This window comes from Tachypleus tridentatus, chromosome 3 (assembly GCF_004210375.1).
Source record: "Tachypleus tridentatus isolate NWPU-2018 chromosome 3, ASM421037v1, whole genome shotgun sequence".
Classification (NCBI taxonomy): domain Eukaryota; kingdom Metazoa; phylum Arthropoda; class Merostomata; order Xiphosura; family Limulidae; genus Tachypleus; species Tachypleus tridentatus.
In genome coordinates this window covers 73,112,533-73,134,391 of record NC_134827.1, presented here as the reverse complement: position 1 = coordinate 73,134,391, position 21,859 = coordinate 73,112,533, and the positions used below count along the sequence as shown (strand labels likewise).

At 33.0% G+C, this 21,859-nt stretch overlaps 1 protein-coding gene across 1 annotated transcript; it reads left to right on the top strand.

The window, feature by feature from the left end:
- The first annotated feature begins 459 nt into the window (after positions 1-459).
- On the top strand, positions 460-17,102 carry LOC143247166 (PRELI domain containing protein 3A-like). The gene is made up of 6 exons (XM_076494805.1): positions 460-662; positions 6,249-6,414; positions 9,832-9,918; positions 13,324-13,394; positions 14,624-14,726; positions 15,341-17,102. The coding sequence occupies exons 1-6, from the start codon at positions 631-633 to the stop codon at positions 15,509-15,511; spliced, it is 630 nt and encodes a 209-aa protein (XP_076350920.1). The 5' UTR covers positions 460-630; the 3' UTR covers positions 15,512-17,102.
- Positions 17,103-21,859: the final 4,757 nt, after the last annotated feature.

The following is a 21,859-nucleotide window of genomic DNA, read 5'->3' as shown; positions in this document are numbered from 1 at the left end:
TAATGCTGGATGTCTGTTGTGATATTAGTTTATTTCGTTTCCTTCGTTTCGTTTTAAACGTTTTAATTGATATAATGTTAAAAAACTAAAATTTGATCATAACGAATTGATTGGTTTGGTTTTTGGAAATTCGCACAAAGCTACTCGAGGGCTATCTGTGCTAGTCGTCTCTAATTTAGAAGTGTAAGACTAGAGGAAATGCAGCTAGGGTGGTGATGACTAGCTGCTTTCCCTCTATTCTTACACTGCTAAATTAGGGACGGCTAGCGCAGATAGCCCTCGAGTAGCTTTGCGCAAAATTCAAAACAAACAAGCTGTTAACTAAGTGGATAAAGATAAGTTAGTTAAAACGTGTGTGAAAAGTAAAATCGGCTCCAGAAATGAAGTAAATTCCACCGCCAATCAAATTGGTCAATTTGTATGACGTCAAAATACGTCATGCATGAGGCAAGTCAGTCATTTTGTCATTGAGAATTGACGCAATCTTTTCGTAAGTTCGTGGTTTGGAAAGTTGGTTAAAGGAGGAGGGCTCCAGTTCGTTAAGATCTAACGTTAGAAACACCAATACAATATTTAAAAAAAAAACTTATACATTTAAGCTCTTTTTTTCATAATTTAACGTTTTCTAATATGAAGATTTGGACTTCAGAACACATATACAGGTAAGCCTGTGCTAAAGTAATTCACGATAGCCTTGAAAGTTGAATTAAAGTGATATGAATTCAACGCGAAATTTTAGTGCGACTGAGGTTTTTAACTTTTAAAGTATTAGCCTAATGTGATTTTAGTCTTAAGTGGAAACATTTCTAATACATTACTATTGAAGTAAAAATTAAGTTTCCATTTTTTTTATCACAAAAACAGAGAAGAAGAAACTATAATTGAGTGATGTTTACTATACAATAATATTTCTGGTACTTAGATAAGTAATACTAATAAGTGAAAACTTCGAGCTCAGCCACGCTCGATAAAAGTAAAACCAAAAGCGAGTAAAAAGTTCAGAAACGTAATTAGGCGAAAAATGAATCAGATCCTATAATTATATTTATAATCGTTAATCCATGTAGATTTTAAGGTCTGATTGGACTGACTTATCTGATTGTTCTCACTGATGCACAATCTCTGACCAGTACTTTGAATTTGATTAATTCAAAAAGTAGTAGATTGCCATTGAGTTGTGCCTAAAACCAGTAATAGTAACACAATAGCACAGCAACTTTATGTATTAGTGAGTATTACTACTAGTACTACCGTAATAGTACTATTAGTATTGGTAGTACTGTTAAATGTATATAAAAGAAGTTGCATTTTGTCCTTTAGTTTAAGGCACACCCATCTATGAAAAAGTAAAAATTAGACCCATTTTCTGCCTTTTTCTTTGGGAAGTTACTGATTCCCATTTTATTAAGTTCTTGTGTAGTTCCAGTGTTTGCCATTGATAGTTCATTCCATTAGCCAGTCACCCTGTTAGAAAAATAGAATTGTCTTAACTGAAACCTTAAACTTGTATCTTCTCATATTTGTTTTAAGAATATAGCACAATAAAATAAGGTGCTTATATATATGCAAAAACGGCTCAAATATTTTCTCAACCCAAACGAGCCGTTTTTGCATGTATATTTCTCAACAAGTGGGTTTCTCGACATCACTGAAAATAAGGTGCTGTTATCATATCAGTTACCCAGATAATCTTGTAATAAGGTCACCCCATGTCCCTTTTTTCTAATGATAGAATAAATGCACTGACAAGATAATACACTTCCATCCCATAACCTTATCAGCATTCTCTTAATTCTCTACAGTATTCTTTAAGTAAGGAGACCACAACTGTGCAAAGTAGTCCAAATGTGGCTTAAGTAGTATTCTGCTCCAATTTTACTGGACTTCAGTTTTTAATAAATTTTTCTTTCATCTTTTAACTCCCCCCCCCTTTAGAAATATGGTTTTCATAGTTAATCTTTGTTGTTGCTTGTCATTAGTAGGTTTCTCAAAATCTAAATATTAGTAACATCTAGGCAATGGAAAGGGCATGGGTTAGGGGACAAAAAGAGGCCTATTTGTCTATCATAGCTGCTCATTCTCTTAACTATTATAAATTAAAAAAAACAAATATAAAGCCAGCCATTCTAATTTCATAGTTATGAAGCTTTCTCTTAATGTCATTTAAATTTTCTACTTCTACAACAACTGAAGTTAACGCATTTAAGAGGCCAGTGTCCCTTCTGGAAAAATAAAATTGTCTTACCTGAAAATGACTCCTACCATTACAAAACTTATATTATAGTCTCCTAGTCCTGCTATTCTTGCTGTTAAGTATGCAAAACTTAATGCATCAACACTGTCAATTTCCTTTACTATCTCGAATACCTAAGTCATATCCTGTCTAACTTCTTTCTCAACAGAAAACAATTTCAGAGATCTTAATCTTTTCTTGTATGACAACCTCTGCATCCCAGGCATCATTCTGGTAACATTTGTATGAGTCCATTCTGATAATCCCTTTATGTGGATTCCTGTACTCAGTGAGGGGACTTCCCAGAGAAGGTTCTGTACTTTTAGTTTACCTCCTCTGGGATCTAAATATTCACCTGTGTGTTTGCTGTGGGTGGTGACCTGTGGAGGGGAGGAGAGGATCCTGGTGGTTGAGGGGTCCAACTCCAACACACCACTTTGGCCTTGAATTCCTGTAGATGGGCAGTCTTGGGGTGGCCCCCTCCAAGATCAATCGGCTCTTGTCCAGTTTTTTTTTTTAATACCAGGTCATGTTGGTATTCGTGGGAATGAGCTACCCGACAGAGTGGCAAAGTCCATCTGCTCTGGCTCTATCACCACTGTACCTGTTCCATACATGGACTATGGTCCAGTTATCAAAACCCAACTGTACACCAGTTGGCAGTCGACCTGGAATGAGCAAAGCAATAATCTTTTTCAAATCAAGCCTTATTTAGCTCTTTACAGATATCTTGTTTCTGTAAAGAATGAAGGATGTTGTTTTGGCTAGGCTATGCATTGGTCACAGTTTTTTAATTCACCACTTCCTTTTATTTGTTACTGATGCACCAATGTGTGGTCTGTGTGGCATTCAGGTCACAATTATACATATTTTATTATGTCATTGTTACAACCAAGAACTACAATACCATTTTAAACATATTTTTAAGGTAGGCTTTCCCTTGACATTAGCCAATGTCATAGGTGATACTTAGATTTTTAAGAGCCATTGGTCTTTTTAACTTGAGAGTTTTATTGGACTATTTTGTGTTTTAGCATGATTTTTTTTACACATTTTTATTTTGACCTGAACCCAGGACTGGAAAAGCTAACTTCAGGTGACTGACAGCAAGTTTGAACTTAATGCTTCAGTCTTCCTGGCGGGTCTTAATTTTACGTATTTTACATATTTTTACCTTAGTTTCCATATACCATTATAGTATACTACATCTTGTTTGGCACTGATAGCCTTAGTAGCTTTGTGCCAGTAAACATGAAGTACCTATCTACCCACCATTCCAATAATTCAGTGTCCTTCCTAAGGTAAGAAGCCCAAGAAGGAACACAATACTTAATATTACTGCTAGAAATAAGCAACCTCACAATGGCAAAATGCTGTGTGACATTTAAAAGATTTTGGTGTTATAAGGTCAGTTATTTCTGGCATCAATGTTTTCTATATACCAATATGCACTACAGAAAGCAGAAAGTAAATAAGTTCAAATGTGGCCTACCAAGTGGACCTATAAATTGAAATTATAACCTCTTTAGACTTATTCAGTATTTCTGTATGTACACCTAAAATCATGTTTGCTTTACCACCAGCAATAGCAAATTGCGTGGATGGTTTAAGACTGACCAGCCATTGCACCAAAATCCCTTTATTTTTGATACCATTAAGGTTATTCCCATCAGTATTATACTTATTTCAAATTGTGATAACCCAGCTGCCAACTCACTAAATAATCTAAATTTAGCACCTCTTCACAGCAAACATCTAAGACCTTAATTTAAGTAATTTTGACCTTTACTTCATCTGTGTCACTGATGTAAATCAAAGAACAAACATCCTAATACTGAGCTCTGAAGTGCCCCACTTGTGTCATTAATTTACTTTGAGTTCAGTTTGTAACAGTCCCCTGCTTTCTTTCATCCAGCTATTCTTATACCCATTTTCTTAGCCTATCCTACACACCTATAGAATTTTTTTATTTTTTTTTTTACAAGCCTTTAATGTGTTGCCTTTTCTAGTATTTTCTGAAAATCCAGATACAACAAATCCTACACCCATATCCTCATCTACATAAGTACTGACCTTTTCAAATAATATCAAAATATTTGTAATGCAATATTTTTCTGTAGTAAACCAATGTTAACTATTTAATAAAACCTCAAGCTTTGTTAAATGACTTTGAAAAATATCTTTTATTACACTCTCCAAAACTTTTCCCACAACTAATGTAAGGCTAATAGGCCTATAATTACTGGAGTAATTTTGATTGCCTCTGCTGAAAAAAGGAGTTACATTAGCTAACTTTCAATCTTTTAGCACCTGCCTGCTATTCAAGTTCTTACAATAAATAATAGCATGTGGTTTACATATCCAGTCCTTAACCTCCTTCAAAATCTTTGGAGAAATATCTGGCCCAAGAGTCATATACTTTAAATTTCCAATACTTTTTTTCTTAAGTTTATAATTAAATTAGTCATTTTGTTTGACCTTGTTTCCATTTACCAACTATTCAAGGTGAGAAATACTGCTGAATGCCTGTTGGCTGTCATTTATAGTGTAATAAATTACTTAAAGCTTCTTTTGTCATACTTTGTTGTACACTAACTTATTAAATCAGCAGTGTAAGGTAATGTGAATAGTTGATAATTCTGACATCTTGTATTTAACACTGTCGAAAGGCAGTCTGTAGAAGGTGTGTTGAAAGGCAGTATGCAGAAGGTCATGACACTCTGACCTATACCCATTTAAAAATATCTAGTTGTTTTGATACTTCTTGAAACTAGTGCATTTAGATTTGCTGACATAAACTATAACATTTTTGTCAGTCCATTTTATGTATTGAGTGATGAAAACTTAACTAACATTATCAGCCCTCATACATATGTGGTACAGAATGATTTAAAATCAAAGCGATAGGTAAAATTTTACTTGAGTATTAAATTATAAATTGAAGACTGGTGAGGGTGATGTAGAAGCTGAGTGAATAGAGGATTTTAATGATTAAATAATTGATTCTTTAATTGATAATTTGATTAATTAAAGAAAGGTAATATTTGGAAATAAAAATTTTGATTAATTTATAATTTTCTTGTAGTATCATTAATCTGTTAAGTTTAACAACTTTACATTGATAGAAAATAATAGTAAAAATCATAATAGTTATATTTCTATTTCAGTAATTGGAAACATAAATTTTGATTAGTTGATTATTTTCATGACATTAATTGATTTAATCATAATTTTGATTTATTGAGTTAGTCACTGCTAGGGCTTCATTATTGTGACTTGAATATTGATGATAATGGGTATAATCTATAGATGCCAAGATTAATATCAGTTATGAAGCAGAATTTTGCCTGAAATTACTGCTACCAGGGTAAGTGTACAGATGTGGACTAAAAACTGGGTGTTAGTGCCTGTGATGGGCAGGGCACAGATGGTCCATTGTGTAGCTTTTTGGTTAACAAACAAATGTGGAATTACTACTTTGTAAAATGTGTTTGACATGATAAATACAAATAATTAAAGGTGTGGAACATTTTAGTAACTGCAAAATAGGTGTTAATGGACAATCATAAGATTGTTTGAAGAAGTATATCATGTGCCCTTTGTTAATCATGATATATTTGTATGTAAATCAAAATGTGTTGATGGTACTTGAATTAGTGTGATATTGATAGTTAAGTGATTCTGTAATTTGAAGATCCTGAATATGGCTGTTATTAAATGTAAAGGTGTAAATAAACTCAATAATGACTGAAGACAAATGTTATACTATGAAGCCTTATTCTCTAGTTTATTGTGTTAAACTAAATTTCTTATTTACACTGTTTCTATTCTTTTAAGAACAAGAATTGAGAGGAGGGGTGAAGCTTGTGATGTGGTTTTTATGGTGTGCAGATGCTTTCTCTTAACATCTTGTTTATTCTTGGGAAAAGGTTGGAAAAAATCAACTTAATCATAGTTATTTTTATGGCTTTTATTATTTGTTATGAAAAATTTGATAGACATTTTTTTTGTTTAGTCATCCATGGGAGACTGTTGTACAAGCAGCATGGAGAAAGTATCCAAACCCTATGAATCCTGCAGTAGTAGGTATTGATGTTGTTGACAGGAGAGTAACAGAAGGAGTATTAAAGACCCATCGACTGATCAGTACGAAGTGGGGCCTCCCATCCTGGGCCACCAGAGTAAGTTTGGTTTTTCTGATGCTCAAACGTGTTTAAAAATGAAACAAAGCATTTGGAACAAATTTATTTTTGTTTCTATAATATATTTTCACTACCATCAAATTTTGCATCCATCTTGTATGAGTTTTCTTTATGTTGATCTTGTACATGAGTAGTTTTGGTTATTGCAATGTTCAGAGTTTCCTAATGTATGTAAACAACCTCTTGAGTTTTTCTTTTGGTTCCAAGTCTCTTGATTTTTGGTAAACTTTGTGTGGCTTTCCTTTGTTGAAAGTCCACTTATGATTGTAACATTACTATTTCTATATTTGTTCTGTGTCTGTTTGTGAGAGGTGACTCTGGGTTCATTGCTTACAAAATTGCTGATATTGGCTCAGGGAAGAATTTTTACAAAACAGATAAAACTTTATAATTTGCAGATTCTGTATTCTCCATGAAGTTTTACATGCCTGGTAAATAAAAGTACTTAGAGTTGTCAAGTGTATGATAGTTTTAATAGTTTATTAGATTTCAAGTCTTGAAAAATGAATTTTCATTTTATCATAAATTATATGAATGAAAGAGACAATTAAGTTTTGTAAGTAAGAGCAAAACAAAGACATATGGAAGATTTTAGGCATGTTGTACACATTGGGTTTTCCCCAAATTATTTATTGAATATCTTGTGAAGACTTTGGCTTCCTTGACTGTGTGTAACATTTCTTGTTCCATACTTGTTCATGGTAATAAAGTATGTTAGCTCTGCTTGAAATTTGCTGGTGATGACAGTCATGAGTTCTTGTGATTTGTTGTGTGATCTTGTGTAGGCTCCTTTAGCATATGTATGTTTTAAAAATTAATAATTTTATTTTTCAGATTCTCATCCCTTGCTACAGTTATTTTACCTTAGAAATTGTGTAAATATAATTTACTGCTTTGACTGGTTTCTTTTTGAAATTAAAGTATACCTAGAAAAGTTTTTAATTGTTTCTTGATTACATGAATTATAATGAGAATATCTACCTTTGGTTATGTCAAACAAGAACTCTTGTGTGTACCTATTTTATGGGAGTAGAATCCCATCTTCTAACACAAGACAGTTGTAATCTTTTTTATTACAATTTAAAGAAAAAAAGTTTTATACAGTTTGGCTATTGTTCAGATCTTCTGCAGACATCTCAAAAGTTATTAAATATTAGTCATAAATGTTTAAAATACATATAAATTTTTCTGAAACACGTTTACCATTCTCTGACACTATTTCTCAATCTCCCGTTTTCATTGTCCTAAGTATTGAAAATATTTCCTCATCTTTTATACCCCACTGAAAAGCCTTAAGCAAATTCTAATTTGCAAATTTTCCAACTTCAATTTGCCTTTTATCTAGGTATATATAATTATATACCTTATACAATACCTGTATGTAAGCAGCTTATCACAAAAGTGTAATGTAATCACTTTTTCTTGACAAAGTATTCAGCATGGGTTTCTTTTAACAGGAATGTTGAGATCAGTTGTTATTTATATCGTGATTTTGAATGAGGTTAATGTTTCTACAGTTATCTTTTCATTTATAATTATACATTAATTAACAAAAAAAAAAACTTACTGACAGGTTTGAAATCCTCAGTTCATGTTCCTACTACAGAAGTCAACTAGACCTTTTCTTTTCCACCTCTGCTAACTGGTGTTTATCAGCAGCCAGGGGAGAGGTCACTCTTAGTCGAAGCTATGATATGATCCATTACAAGATGGAGATGTAAACAAAGGATATCTCTCTGGAGGTGTTCTGAGGCAGCTTTTGGTAATAACCTGGGAATAACTGGTGAGAATTTAACTAGCACTTTCCAACTAGGTCAACCTCAACAGAAGGTAATTTTGGTCAGCCACCTCCAGCCTTCCTTTAGTTGGTTACTTAGGTTTCTGAGGTTTTGGAGGTCTCTCCTATTGCATTTGGCTCTATTTTTTCCTTGGTAAAAGAGAAGATGGCAAGTGACTACTTGGTTATTCTTCCTTCTCTTGGTATTGCTGTTCTTTTATTAGATTTGCCACTCATTTACATGTTGAGATAGTTATGTCTTGTCTCCCACTTCTGTTGGATCTGCATTTTTTGGCCTATCACTGCCAGGAGGAGGCCTATGTCGATTTTCAATGGATGAATCCACTTTTGGGCCTGTGGGGATCTAGATTGGAACCTGCAATCACTTTAAACAAATCAGTTTTCTTGTATTTGTATTACTCTCATGACTGTCCTGAGGTATTTATCCTCAATTCATCCTTTTTCTGACACTTTTCAGTGTTCCCCTCAACATTTTGAGGACAAGTTGGTAATTTTACTAATGTCTATCTCTGTCAGACTGTTTTCTTCCATTCTTTCTTTGGTTTTCTGACTGGTTTGTTGTTGAGAATGAGGATGAATGTTCATAATTCCAGAACAGATGATTTCTGTTCATTTGATTAATTATGGCATTCACAATCCCTGAGGTGTTGTCTTTTGGAGTTCTTCAGGTGTAGGAGAAAGTTTGTCCACTTAGGTATTGTTTACTCTCTCATCATGATTGATGGTGTGAAATGCATTATCTCTGGCTGCAGATGTGGATCCAGTCAAAGTGTGTGTGTGTGTGTGTGAAAAGCTTGTCTATACTGAAGTTTATTCTGTTTCATCTTCAATATGGGAACTAAGTTCCAGGTGAAGAACATACCTGTTCTGAATGTTGTGCAGTTCCCCCACTTGTGTACCATTTTTTCTTTTGAGACACTCCTGATCTATGCAGATGATTTCTGTATGGATCATGCCTGCACTGGTCCCTCCACCTTCTCAGTGTGGAATTCTAGCTATGTTATCGGTGGATAGTAAGTATGTTTTGGAAGTTAAGGTTTTGCTAAATTGAAAATGTATTTACAGTAATACTTACTTTTGTTGACACTCTCTCAGCCTACTTCCTCACTAAAAGCTGGTTCATGTCTTAAAAAAGTGATTACATTATTGGGATGAGGTGTATATATACAATACCTAGATAGAATGTATCCTAGAGTTGGTGAAGAAATTTAAATTATAATTTGCCTGAGGCATTCAAGAGGTATAAAAACTGGAGCAACTGTTCTTAGTGCTTAGATGGGCAAAGAGTGTGATAACCCTGGAGATTGAGAAATATAGTGTCAGCAGAAGTAAGTATTAATGGAAAAAAACATTTTCAATTTGGGAAAATATTAACTTGCATCAAAGAAGTGTTTTTCCTTATCATATTATTTTGTAAGTAAGTTATTTCACAGTTTGTGTAAGTATTTGTTTGGTTGTTTTTACTTTTCCCAATAGTGTTTGTTTAGTATGTTTGTTAATTAAGTAAATTTACATTTTTATGTTTGATCTACTAAGTGAAATGAATAGATACTGGGTAGTGAAAACTACTATTCATCTGATTTTCATTCCTTTTGCAGATACTTGGAGCAGATAGAACATGTTATGCAAGTGAACACTCAGAAGTAGATCCAGCTAACAAATCAATGGTTCTAATGTCCAAAAATGTAATTATTCTTTTTCATGTAATGATTATAGTCATATATATTGATGAATGTTTCTTGGTATGTTAATATCATTGAATATAACTGGCATTTATACTTATACTAAAATATCTGTCTAAAACATGTTCAAGTTTGGTTAATTGCCAGATAAAGACCAATGTATAATGCATATAGTTTTACAAGAACAATTACAGGAATAAGACTTACACTGACCTGATTATTGAACCTTAGTTTGGTGGTATTTCTTCAAACGGACTGATTCCAGTCATCCTTGGTCCTAGTTAAGAACTAACAACAATATTGTACTCATTAAGATGGGTTATAATGCACTTTATTTGGTTCTAGTTTAATTCATTCTGGACCCATTAGTGTTAGAAATACAGATTTTGCAAACAGTAATGAGTAAAGGCTTCTCCCAGTGCCATTCACTCATTTTCTTTATATGCTCGGTCAGTGTTGTTCTGTGAGTTTTTTTCCTACCCCATGGCCATTTTAAACAAAATCTGTTGGATTATAAGGAGGAGGGATACTTTTGTCACAATCTTGTTTCTCTTTTCTGAGCTCTGTTACCTCCTGCTTTCATTGGATCCCACTTTGTGGTGAGTGTTGCCCAGAGAAGTGTGCTTCTCTCAGTTAAGTTCCACACTATCAATCAATCTGGTTATTTTTATTACTAGTTGCAACAGGCTTTGTAGAAATGAGGTATTCGATAAGACTATCTATGCACTTATCAGGTAGTATTATCATGGACCACCACCAGTGGATTATTGCGAGTAAAGCTAAAGGAGCTTCTACCTGGCTGTACTAATCATAGAATTGAATAAATAGGGTCAGCTTGATTTTTAAAATTTAGGAATTATGGTTCACATATTGCACTCTTTCCAGATCACTGTTCTTCAGAACTCCTCAGCACATGTTATTCCACCCTCTTATTGTGCTATTGGATTCCTTACTGCACTCAGTTTCCAGTGCTTGGGACAGTGGACAGACTTCCTTCAGAGTGTTATTAGAGTGTGTTCCTCTATTCCTGGAAAAGAGGGTGAAGTTGTGAGCTCTCCTACTCCTGGATGTTTTACTCTGTTAATAGGAGTGGTACTACATTACTCAGGAGCCTTCTCATAATTCCAATTCAGATTTTACATGAAGCTATCCAGCTGGAACTTATGTGGCCATTTTTTTTTAATCAGTGTTGATTTTGTATGTTGTTCATGAAAGGAGTTCCATTACCTCCTCATCTTTCTGAATGCAAAATGGTGCCATCCTATATCTTTGGTTGAGCATAGGTTTCATGTCCTCTCCATAATTCTAGGGGCAAGTGGAATACTTGTTGTTCACTTTGTTGGGAGTGAGAATGAGTGTCCATACTTCCAGACTGGATGAGTTCTGTTCCTTTGGTTGACTACAGCATGCACAATCCTGTTGATCCAAAACTGGAGTATTGCATTTTGTACTTCTTCAAGTGGATGGAAAGTTTGTCTGCTTCAGTGCTGCTTACTTTTTCATCATGATTCCGTTGGTGTGAAATGCATCAACCTATGGTTACAGGTTGGGTCCAAATCAAAAGGTTATCTCTCTGTAACATTGCAGTTTAATAGCCCTAGCCACCATCATGGGATTTAGAGACCAATACCACTTAATTCCAGCCCTGAATTATGGAACCTCCCCTGTCTGGTTGGATCTGGCCTATAATGATTAGTCATGTACTGTTCCTTCCTTGATATAGAAACTAAGTTGTAGGGGAAGAATATACCTGTTCTGGATATAATATGAATTCCCCCAATAGTGTACCAATTTCATCTTGGTCTACTCCTGTTCTATACAGATGCTTTCTGTATATATCATGCCCTCACTGGCTCTTCCTTCTTTTCAGTGTGGGATTCTAGCTATATTGGCAGCAGACGGTAATTATGTCTTGGAATTTAGCATTTTCCTTAACAGAGAATGTATTTCCAATGAACACGTACCTCTACTGACACTCCTGCATTGCCTCTACACTAAGAGCCAGTGTAAGTCTTAAAATTATATTATCTAAGTGAGGTATTTATATACAGCACTAGGATAGAGAGGGCACACTGACAAGGGTGGAGAAGTTTGCATGTTAGATGTTGCCAAGGGTATTTAAATACTTAATTTTCAGTTTTGTTCTCACATTATGCATGAGATTCCATAAATCTGAACTTTCAAGACATCTTACTTGAATCCTATAACTGTAGTATCTATAGGTTATGGCTAGATGAAACTACATAAACTACACAATTTATATGTATGTTCCAAAGTTCTTTTGCTATAATAGTTGAAACTAGGGATAATTTTCTCCAATTCCTTACAGGTCTTGCTCTGCCTTCTATACATAGCATTGAGATTTACAATCCACATGTACTTATTGATTAATGTACTTATAACCATCAGAAAGCTTTTTTTATGCTTGGAATTAACCTTGGAATAATTATTTCAAAATTGGTGCACTGTTGTGGCCACTGGGTAAATGTAACTATTATTGTAAACTGCTGTCCATTATAGCATTTGTGGTTGTTTCTTTATAGTTGGAAATATAGTTAATTTATATTTATTTTTTATATTGTAGTTAATAATTGTTTCCAATGCATAATTAAAAGGTTTAAATATTTTTTAATATTTCAAACTTTGCATTGTTTCTAAAGGCTTAACATAGTAAAGGAGTGCAAGAAAACTTTGCCAAGGATACTATAATATGTCTCAAGGGCACCATTGACTTGTGTCAAGATAAGTAATAAACAGTAAAGGACAGGAAGGAAAAGAAAACATAAAAATTAATTGTATTTGAAAAGAAAAAGACCTGAAATTACAAATATAACCAAAAAAATCTTAAGATATTCTCTGAAAGATGTATACATTTTTCTATTTCTTTATTTTATAACATTTCATGATACTATTTGATGTGCACTGTCACTGATATGGTAAAGAAAATAAAAAATAAAATTTACCTATAAAAACATTGATATTCATTTAGGAGGTTATACAAATAAAACTAAAACTATGAGATGAAGGAAAATTTTTATATTTAAAATGAAAATCATGTTGTACTTAAACTATTCAGAATTTGAGTACGAATCATCACAACAGATAAATAACTTGAATAGAAAGACTGATTAAAATAATATATAAGACGACAATCTTTAACAAACGTTTATCAGTTTGTTAGAGAATACATTGAGAAACCTCAAAGGCACTATATGAATGATTCCACATGTATCCTTCCCCCTGAAAGACCCGTGTGTTTTATACAATCCTGTTATGAAGAAAATCATACCAACAATTTGGTGTTATAAGGAAAACTTACATTTATCTACTCCAGAGTTTGAACAAGTGCATAATTATAAAGTTCAGATTAAAAGTTACTAAACTTTTGCCTTATCCACATATTTTCAGATCACTTTTTGTAATGAAGTGTCCATAGTAGAAAAAATGACATATTCCGCCCATCCTTCATCAGACGAATGGTAAGTTGTTATTCCAGTTTCATACTAGTACTAGTGTGATCACTTTCACAGAAACTAGATGCTAGTATAATAGATTGGATTTGTGTTTTAGGTTCTAATAGATTCCATGAATTTTTTGTTAAGTAAGAACTATCCATTGGGTTATGAGAAAATGCAAAAAGTAAGCTAAATATATGGAGACCTTTCCATAATTAATAAGGATTCTTTCAACAGAAGTTTAATACTGAAATTACCTGACACTAGTAGCAGAAGAACAAAATACTTTGGATTTGTTTTCCTGCATTACTAGAACAAACCATTCATTGACTCGAACAACTGTAGAATTGGAAAAATAGATTAATAAGTTATTGTCAAGTAAACTAATTGATTAATACAAATTTTGTTGTATCAATGGTAAGGAAAATAATAATTTAGTTGAAATAACTGTTAAATCAATTGTCACAAAAATAAAACTTGGGTTTCTGGATTATTCCAACTATCCAAGTGATTAAAATGTTGATCATCTGTTATAGCAGAGCTGATAAAGCTGTTTGCCAATGTCAATAATTTTGAACTGCCAATAAGAAGGAAAACGATTAGCAGTACTTGTCATCAGTATTTCTTCATAGAGTTTGAAAAATACTACTAATTAATTAATGAGATTATCAGTTAATTGATTAGCAAGTACAACTAATTGTTCAGCTCTAAACAATATACATTTTCAATATCTATAAATATTCATGTAGTTCCTGTTAGATCTTTTTCATGCTTTCTATGGTATAATAGAGCATTAGCTGCTGATAAGTCTATATATATTCTTATAGTAGTATATACTGTTAATTGTTAATAACAATACACATTGTTTGTAAATTTTCCTTAATGACAACTCAGCATTTTGTTATAGATGTTTTGTGACAAGAGGTTCCTATTGTTTACCTTAGTGCCATTTCTGTGATTAACATTATTATGTAAATGTGTAATTGGATAAGACTTCATGTGCTGAGTTCAAATTGTCCAGTACAAGTTTTCATTTAGTTAACTGATTTGAATGAATACACTTATTTAATGCCATTAGCAAATGTTTTAAAGATCATTCTTTGTTTTCTTAAAGTGGAATATGATTAACATTTGTGACTTTATTGTACTTGAAATAATGATTATTTACTGAAACATAAATTCTTAGTTTTTAATTTTCAAAACTTATCAGCCTTTGTAAACATGTATTTTTAAGATTTTTTTTTTCCTTATAGCACACTTGTAAAACAAGAAGCAGTTGTCACAATCCATGGTGTTCCTCTGAGTAGTTATCTTGAAGACTTTATTGCTAGAACAATATCAGTTAATTCTAGCAAGGTACAGTCATGTTAAGAGATGTATGAAATGACTTACATGTGCTATCATTGTCTTAACATCAGTTCATTCTTTGTATAAAAATTACTTGCTAGGATTATGTGACTAAATCATACATTAATATAATCAGTTATTTCAATATCTCAAATATAAAATATAAAGTTCTGATACATTGTTTGCATTTGTTAATTTATCTACCAAAATATACCAATGTACATATTGACTATAAACTAGATCAGTGGCAATTTGATGTTTAAACAGCACTCATTGTTTCATTACAAACTGAGGTAGTTTTCTACACTTGAAGTCTAGGTTTAAAGAGGTTGAAGACATTTAAGTTAATGGTTTGTCTTTTTTTTTTAGAGAAAAATGAAAAACTTTCAGTGAACTAAGTTAAAAATAAAAATAAAGCATTACAGTGAATCTTTGTTGTTATGCACTTTCTGAATACAGTAATAATGAAATATTTTGAAAGTAGAGATTACTTGTATAGGTTGAAGATTCTACACATGTGTACTCCATTTCAAAATGATTGGACCAGTTAAATTATTGCAAATTGCAAGCATGTGAACCTTAGATAGCCACATTATAATGAGATTTTCCTTTAATTTCAACAGGGCAAGCAAGCCATGGAATGGGTTATTAGTAAAATTAATACAGAAGTCAGTGAACTAACTAGTAAAACAGTGAAGAGTATGGATGAAATAACACTATCTGCCAAGAAGAGCATGGATGACTTTACTCATATGGCAGCAGAACCCTTGCCAAAACTACACTTCAGAAAATGACAATGGGTTTAGTTAAGAACATTAATTGGACTGATTATTTTCTGAATCAGAAATTAAACATAAAGAAAGCTCATGTTACTTTTGTTGATGGGTGCTGTGACTGTTACAGACAAACCCCGTGTAGCGAAGGTTCATAAATTATTTTTTTAATCAAAGTAATTTATCTTTGAATGCAAACAAAGAAGGCATAAATGTAGTAGAAGAAACTAGGGACCAGTTCTGAGTGTTAAGATATTCTCTCTAGAATACTGACAAGTTGTAGCTGATAATATAAAAAGCAAAAAACTTAGATTATAAAACCCCAAGTTTTAACTTTAATATTAATTTATAAAGTATGTGTAAACCTTCAGCTACTGTAAGCTTCTCTTAATTCAAACATTTAACAGCATAATAATTATAATTCATAGTATTTATTTATACATACAATTTAATATCTAAATTTGAGATGTAAATTTTTAAATGCCAAAAAGCAGTTTTTGCTAACTTATTGGATAGCTATTAATTTGTATATTTATAGTTGGTAGTTTCCATGTTCTTAATTCACATGGTTACTTTGAGGAGTTTCAGTAAGATTCACCACTGTTGCCAACTTACTTTGTGAAATATTCATTCAGTGTTTTTGACATAGTACATGTAACTGTTTGAAAGTTTTGATTTCTTGTTACACATATTCTGAAAGTTAAACCTCAAATTGTAAGCTAGTTAAGACCAATACATTTAGTAGAATATTTCAATTTTATGTATGTTGAATGATTGTTTACAAAGAGGCTAATAAACAGCATTTCTGTTGTAACAATGTATTCTCATATCTCGGATAGTAACATCTTGTTCATATTTTAACCTATGGTAGCCTTCAGGTATATGAAGGTGAAAATACTCATGCCTTGATCTTCACACAGTTACATTAATACACCAAACATCACAGTGTAGTTGATATTAGAAATTTTTATAAAATCCAAGTTTTCATTTGTTAATTTCAAAAGGAACTAAAATCAATGCTTGGTGTGACTTTATGGTGCTCTGATTTCTTATCTGTATATTTATTTTATTTTATTACAATAAGATCAGATTTTAAAACCAGTAAAAAATGCATGTTTGTTAATATTGATATGAACATAAAATGTAATCCTTTTTCGATACTGACATACCACTCTTTGTTCGATCCACTTTGACATCTGTATCTTTTGCTTTGTAAAAAAATTGAAAATTCTCTAATTGCTGTTGGATGTTTGTAATTATAATGTTTGAGAAAGCTCGATGGTTTTAGTTTAGAAAGTATACTACTGCTTTAATTATTTTAACTTATTCACAGGTCAGTTAGCCAGACAGCTATATTATACCAGTTTTGGTACATTTTTATATTGTGTTAAGTTTTTCTTTTAAAATGCATATTTGAAAGTTACATGCATTGTGTTTGGACATTCAGTATATAAAAAAGTATGCTTAATAAACCATGCAATCAAGTGCAGAAGGCTTGGTGTTAAATTTCTTGTTTTTAATGTATGCATCATCATTTGTTAACAAAAAATAACTACAATGTAAAAATAAAACATGTTAGGTTAAATAAAATTTTGCTCTGAAGTATGCACAACAACTGTCATCTTATGATGTAACTCGATACTTTTTATCCTAACTTTGACCAAGATATTCCTGTATATTTTAACTTTGTTAAACATTTACCTTAAACTGGATCAGCTAATAAACACCTTATCAGTGCACTGGTCTTTAGATTTACAGAAATTTCCAATACTTGCATGTAATTTAATATTTCTTCCAGAGAAGGAAAAAAACGTTATTAATTTCCTTGACACAGAAGAACACTGCCCGACTAGACTGCAAAATGATGCTGACTATAAGATAACTGATTACTTCTCTGAGAGGTACCACTAGGTTGAACATACCAGCTACATTAAAATTTTATCCTATGTATTACAGTGCATTTATTTGATTATTTAAGCAATTGTGTGCCATTTGTTTCATTCTGTGCTTCATGCCTACAATATTTTTTTTTATAGAGAAGTTAATACAGTTAGAGTTCTATCATTTGCACATGATCAGACAATTTATATCCCAACTCCAGTGAAACAATAGTAAGATTAATTAACTGTTATTGAACTTATTTTATTTCTGATGGAAAAAAAAGATACTGAAAATATAATGGGATAATGTAAGAGCTACGACTACAATATTGGCCTGCAAGTATAAAATTATCATTTTAGTTACTACATATTATGCTAGAATTACTCAGTTTAAACAAACTCTGTAGTCAAGTATGAAATGCTTAGTGCAGAACCTCTCAACAGGTGCTTACCTTTACATAGACTCAATTATTTCTTCTGCATAAAAAAACAAAATGCACTCATGTTCATTCTAACCATCTTGCTTTCTGAACTCTCCACAGCAGTAAGAGATCTTAAAAAATATTCAGTTTTATTAACATTGTTTATGTCTGGAAGTCTTATGATTATTTTTATCCTTTCATTCATTTGGCTGCATTAAAGAAACCTGTTTAATTATTTACATAATTTACATGTGATGTTTGCTCAGTCATCCCAGAACTTTTTTTAAAAGTTATGACTGAGCTTAAGGTTTGCCTTACCTCACTACTATCTATTTTTTGATATTACAGTACAAACACACACTTCTGCTAACCTTCGGTACTTCCCTAATCAAGAAAATATTAATTTGGTAAAAGAGAAGATGAGTAGTTGAATTTATGCCAAGTATTATATATGTTTATTGGAAGAGAGTAAAAAATATATTGTTTAAAATAATTTTCACTGTTTTGGTGTGTTCATAGACTGGAATAACAACAATTATGACAATATAAAAGTTTTCAGGAGGAGAAGTTTCAGTTTCTAGAGCTGATAGCAGCAGTAATACTTTTATTACAAAACAATGCATAACTCGATTTTACACAAGACTACACAAATGTAGTATGTGGTTATTTCATACATTGCTATTTGTTAGTGGTATTATAAAATTTAATATGAATTAATTCTTTGTTTTGAATATGTTCTAAATAACACATGGTCAAGTAAACCGTTATGTTGATTTGATTTGAAGTTACTTATGTTTTTTTGTTGTTCAAAGTAAATAATCCTCATTACTGCCCACGGAAAGCACTGAATAACGAACTACTAAGTGGTTATTAAGGCAACAAGTCATGTTTTTGCACTAAGTTACCATTCAATAATTGTTATTCCACCCCTTCCCCGTATGTTTTCTGATTAATCAATGGTTACATAGTATATTTAGCCTTCATTCTTGGGTATACATCTAAATTAACATTTTCCTTATCTGAAAATAGACACTAATCTCTATACATGTATGAGATTTGTATGCTATTAGCCTTGAGTTACTTCCCACACATGCCTAACGTGAGGGCCTGGCATGGCCAAACGCGTAAGGCGTGCGACTCGTAATCCGAGGGTCGCGGGTTCGCGCCCGCGTCGCGCTAAACATGCTCGCCCTCCCAGCCGTGGGGGTGTATAATGTGACGGTCAATCCCACTATTCGTTGGTAAAAGAGTAGCCCAAGAGTTGGCGGTGGGTGGTGATGACTAGCTGCCTTCCCTCTAGTCTTACACTGCTAAATTAGGGACAGCTAGCACAGATAGCCCTCGAGTAGCTTTGTGCGAAATTCCAAAACAAACAAACAAACAAGTAAGCCTAACGTGAATTGTACTAAGGCAAGATGTTGTATATTTAAAAACGCTTGTTATGGGTAGAGAAAGCACTAATAGAGGAGCGAACAATCAGCCATTTTTAAATATATAATTTTCTCTACAAGTAGGTTTTCTCTCTATCACAGATTAAGGCAAGATGTCATCATCATGTAATAATAGCCCTCTCTAATAGGAGGATGGCACAACATCCTTTCTTTACTAAATAATTCCTCCCAAGCATTTGAATTCAAAATAACTTCATTCTTAGACATTGTCAGATAAGGAAAATGTTAACTTTCAAGATTATACCTTACTTTTACACAAAGTATAAGAGATGTATAAGCTAGAACTCCAATCTGAAATGATGGAGGGGATGGTGCAAACATTGTACTTCGATGAACTCCCTTGAGAAAGCACTTGAAGGGAGAGTTCATAGAGTTTGACATCTGGTGATACGGACAATAGACAAGTTCCGCGCATAAAGATGATGAGATTATACCACTGGAGAAAAACAAGTAAGGTTGGACAATGAAAGAGAGTGAATGGGGTGGATGCCGATTGACGAAACGGAGAAAAACTAAGGTTTTGTAGGCCAAAGAGTTGCCATTCATGACAAGGAGTGCCATGTGTCAAGGCATACAGAAAAAGGTGAGATCAGAGCTGAAGGAGGAGGAACCAGCGGACCAGAAGTTCGGTGTTGAGAGATTTCATGAAGGCATCGAGGAGGGGTGTACCCAACTGAAAGTAAACCCAACAAAACGTTTAAGGAAACAGAAACTACTCAGTAGATAGAATTTAGTCCATCAACTAAAAATGATCCGTTACCAGGTTCGGACCACGTATGAGATGTAATCTATGAAAATAAGTCAAAAATAGCAAGTTCAATGCATGAAATGGGTACCCCTTACCTGGTAGAACCTGAAGTTGGCTAAACGTTTTCCTGGGGTGGTTGTAGTGCTGAAGAACTCCAAGAGTCGGGTATTTGCTTTACTGTCAAGCATCGTCAATCAACTGAAAAGTTTACTTCATGATGTAAATGCCTGCCTCATGATCCTGAGAATGCCTCTTGCTGGTAAATGTCATGCTACTATCATCAGTGCTTATGCTACAACTATGACCAACCCAAATAAAGTCAAAGACAAATTCTATGAGGGCTTAGATAATATTAAACTTTTCCTTCTTAGTGATTTTAATGTTTGGGTTGGGTAAAATCACCAGACCTAGCTGGGCATCAAAGGCAGGTCAAGCATCGATAAATGCAACAGCAGTGGTTTACTTCTATGGAGGAAATTCCTGAGCAAAACCTAATCATTAACAACAGAATGTTTTACACACCAAATAAAAACAATACTTTGTAGATATATCATCTTTATAAATTCAACAAATATCGTTACATTTTGTTTTGACAAGTAATATGTCTTACTTCTTTCTCTTCCAGATGTTACACGGATATAGTTTGCGCTTTATGAAACAGTAACTTATATATCTAGATATTCTGTACACAGAAACTAATAACTTTTGTCAATTTGTAAGTCCTGCTATGCAACTATATTTATTTTATTTTCTATGTTTAAAAACCTTAACTGTTTTTCATACAAAATGTTAGTGTTTTTAATTAATATATGATGTCTATTTAGTAAATGTATTTTCTAAGATTAGCATTTTTGTTGACTTGATTAAAACCCAAACACACCTCATGACTCTATTCATTTTGGCTTTGGTATTAGAGAAGCTTAAAAAGACAAACAGTGAAAATAGAAATACTTTTTACCACTCTTTGATTGTTTGTTTGTTTTTTGAATTTCGCACAAAGCTACTCGAGGGCTATCTGTGCTAGCCGTCCCGAATTTAGCAGTGTAAGACTAGAGGAAAGGCAGCTAGTCATCACCACCCACCGCCAACTCTTGGGCTACTCTTTTACCAACGAATAGTGGGATTTGACCGTCACATAAACGCCCCCACGGCTGAAAGGGCGAGCATGTTTGGCGCGACGGGAATGCGATCCGCGACCCTCAGATTACGAGTCGCACGCCTTAACACGCTTGGCCATGCCGGGCCACCACTCTTTGAACAATTAATTCTTACAACGTACAAAAGATTTTAATGTGGTGTATTATTTGACATTTGATTTAAAGTAATATCTCAGTCGAAGTGAGATTGTAATCCCAGTTGCCAAAGAAAGCTGATAACATAAATGCAGCATCTTAGGTTTTTATGCTTTATCTTCGAGGTAAGTTTCTTCACTTCCTCTAGGAACTCAAGTTTTTGTTTGTGGAATTTCGCTGAACGATACTCAACACTTTTTTAGTTTTGAAGTGATAGACTAGTTGGAATCAATGATGTAGAAAGACGTTTTGAAGTGTTACTCTTATTAATATTTAATATGTTGCCTTGGCTCTAAATAAAACACATATTTCAGAAATAGTATCTGTAAATTGTCATTGAATCTACATTTGAAAATTTTACAATATAAAAAAAAATAATTTTGTCTCACCTTCAACTTTTGAATTCTGGATAACTTGTAAATAGAGCTTTCAAACTTGGAGTTCTTTGGGATTGTTTTCTCGTTCTTATGTATCTGTTGCTGAATGATAACATCTAAGCCATTTTTGCACATAGACATTTGGTTTCCACTTTTGAATTGGTGGTCTTAAAGCTAATAAGCATAAGATTTGATGACG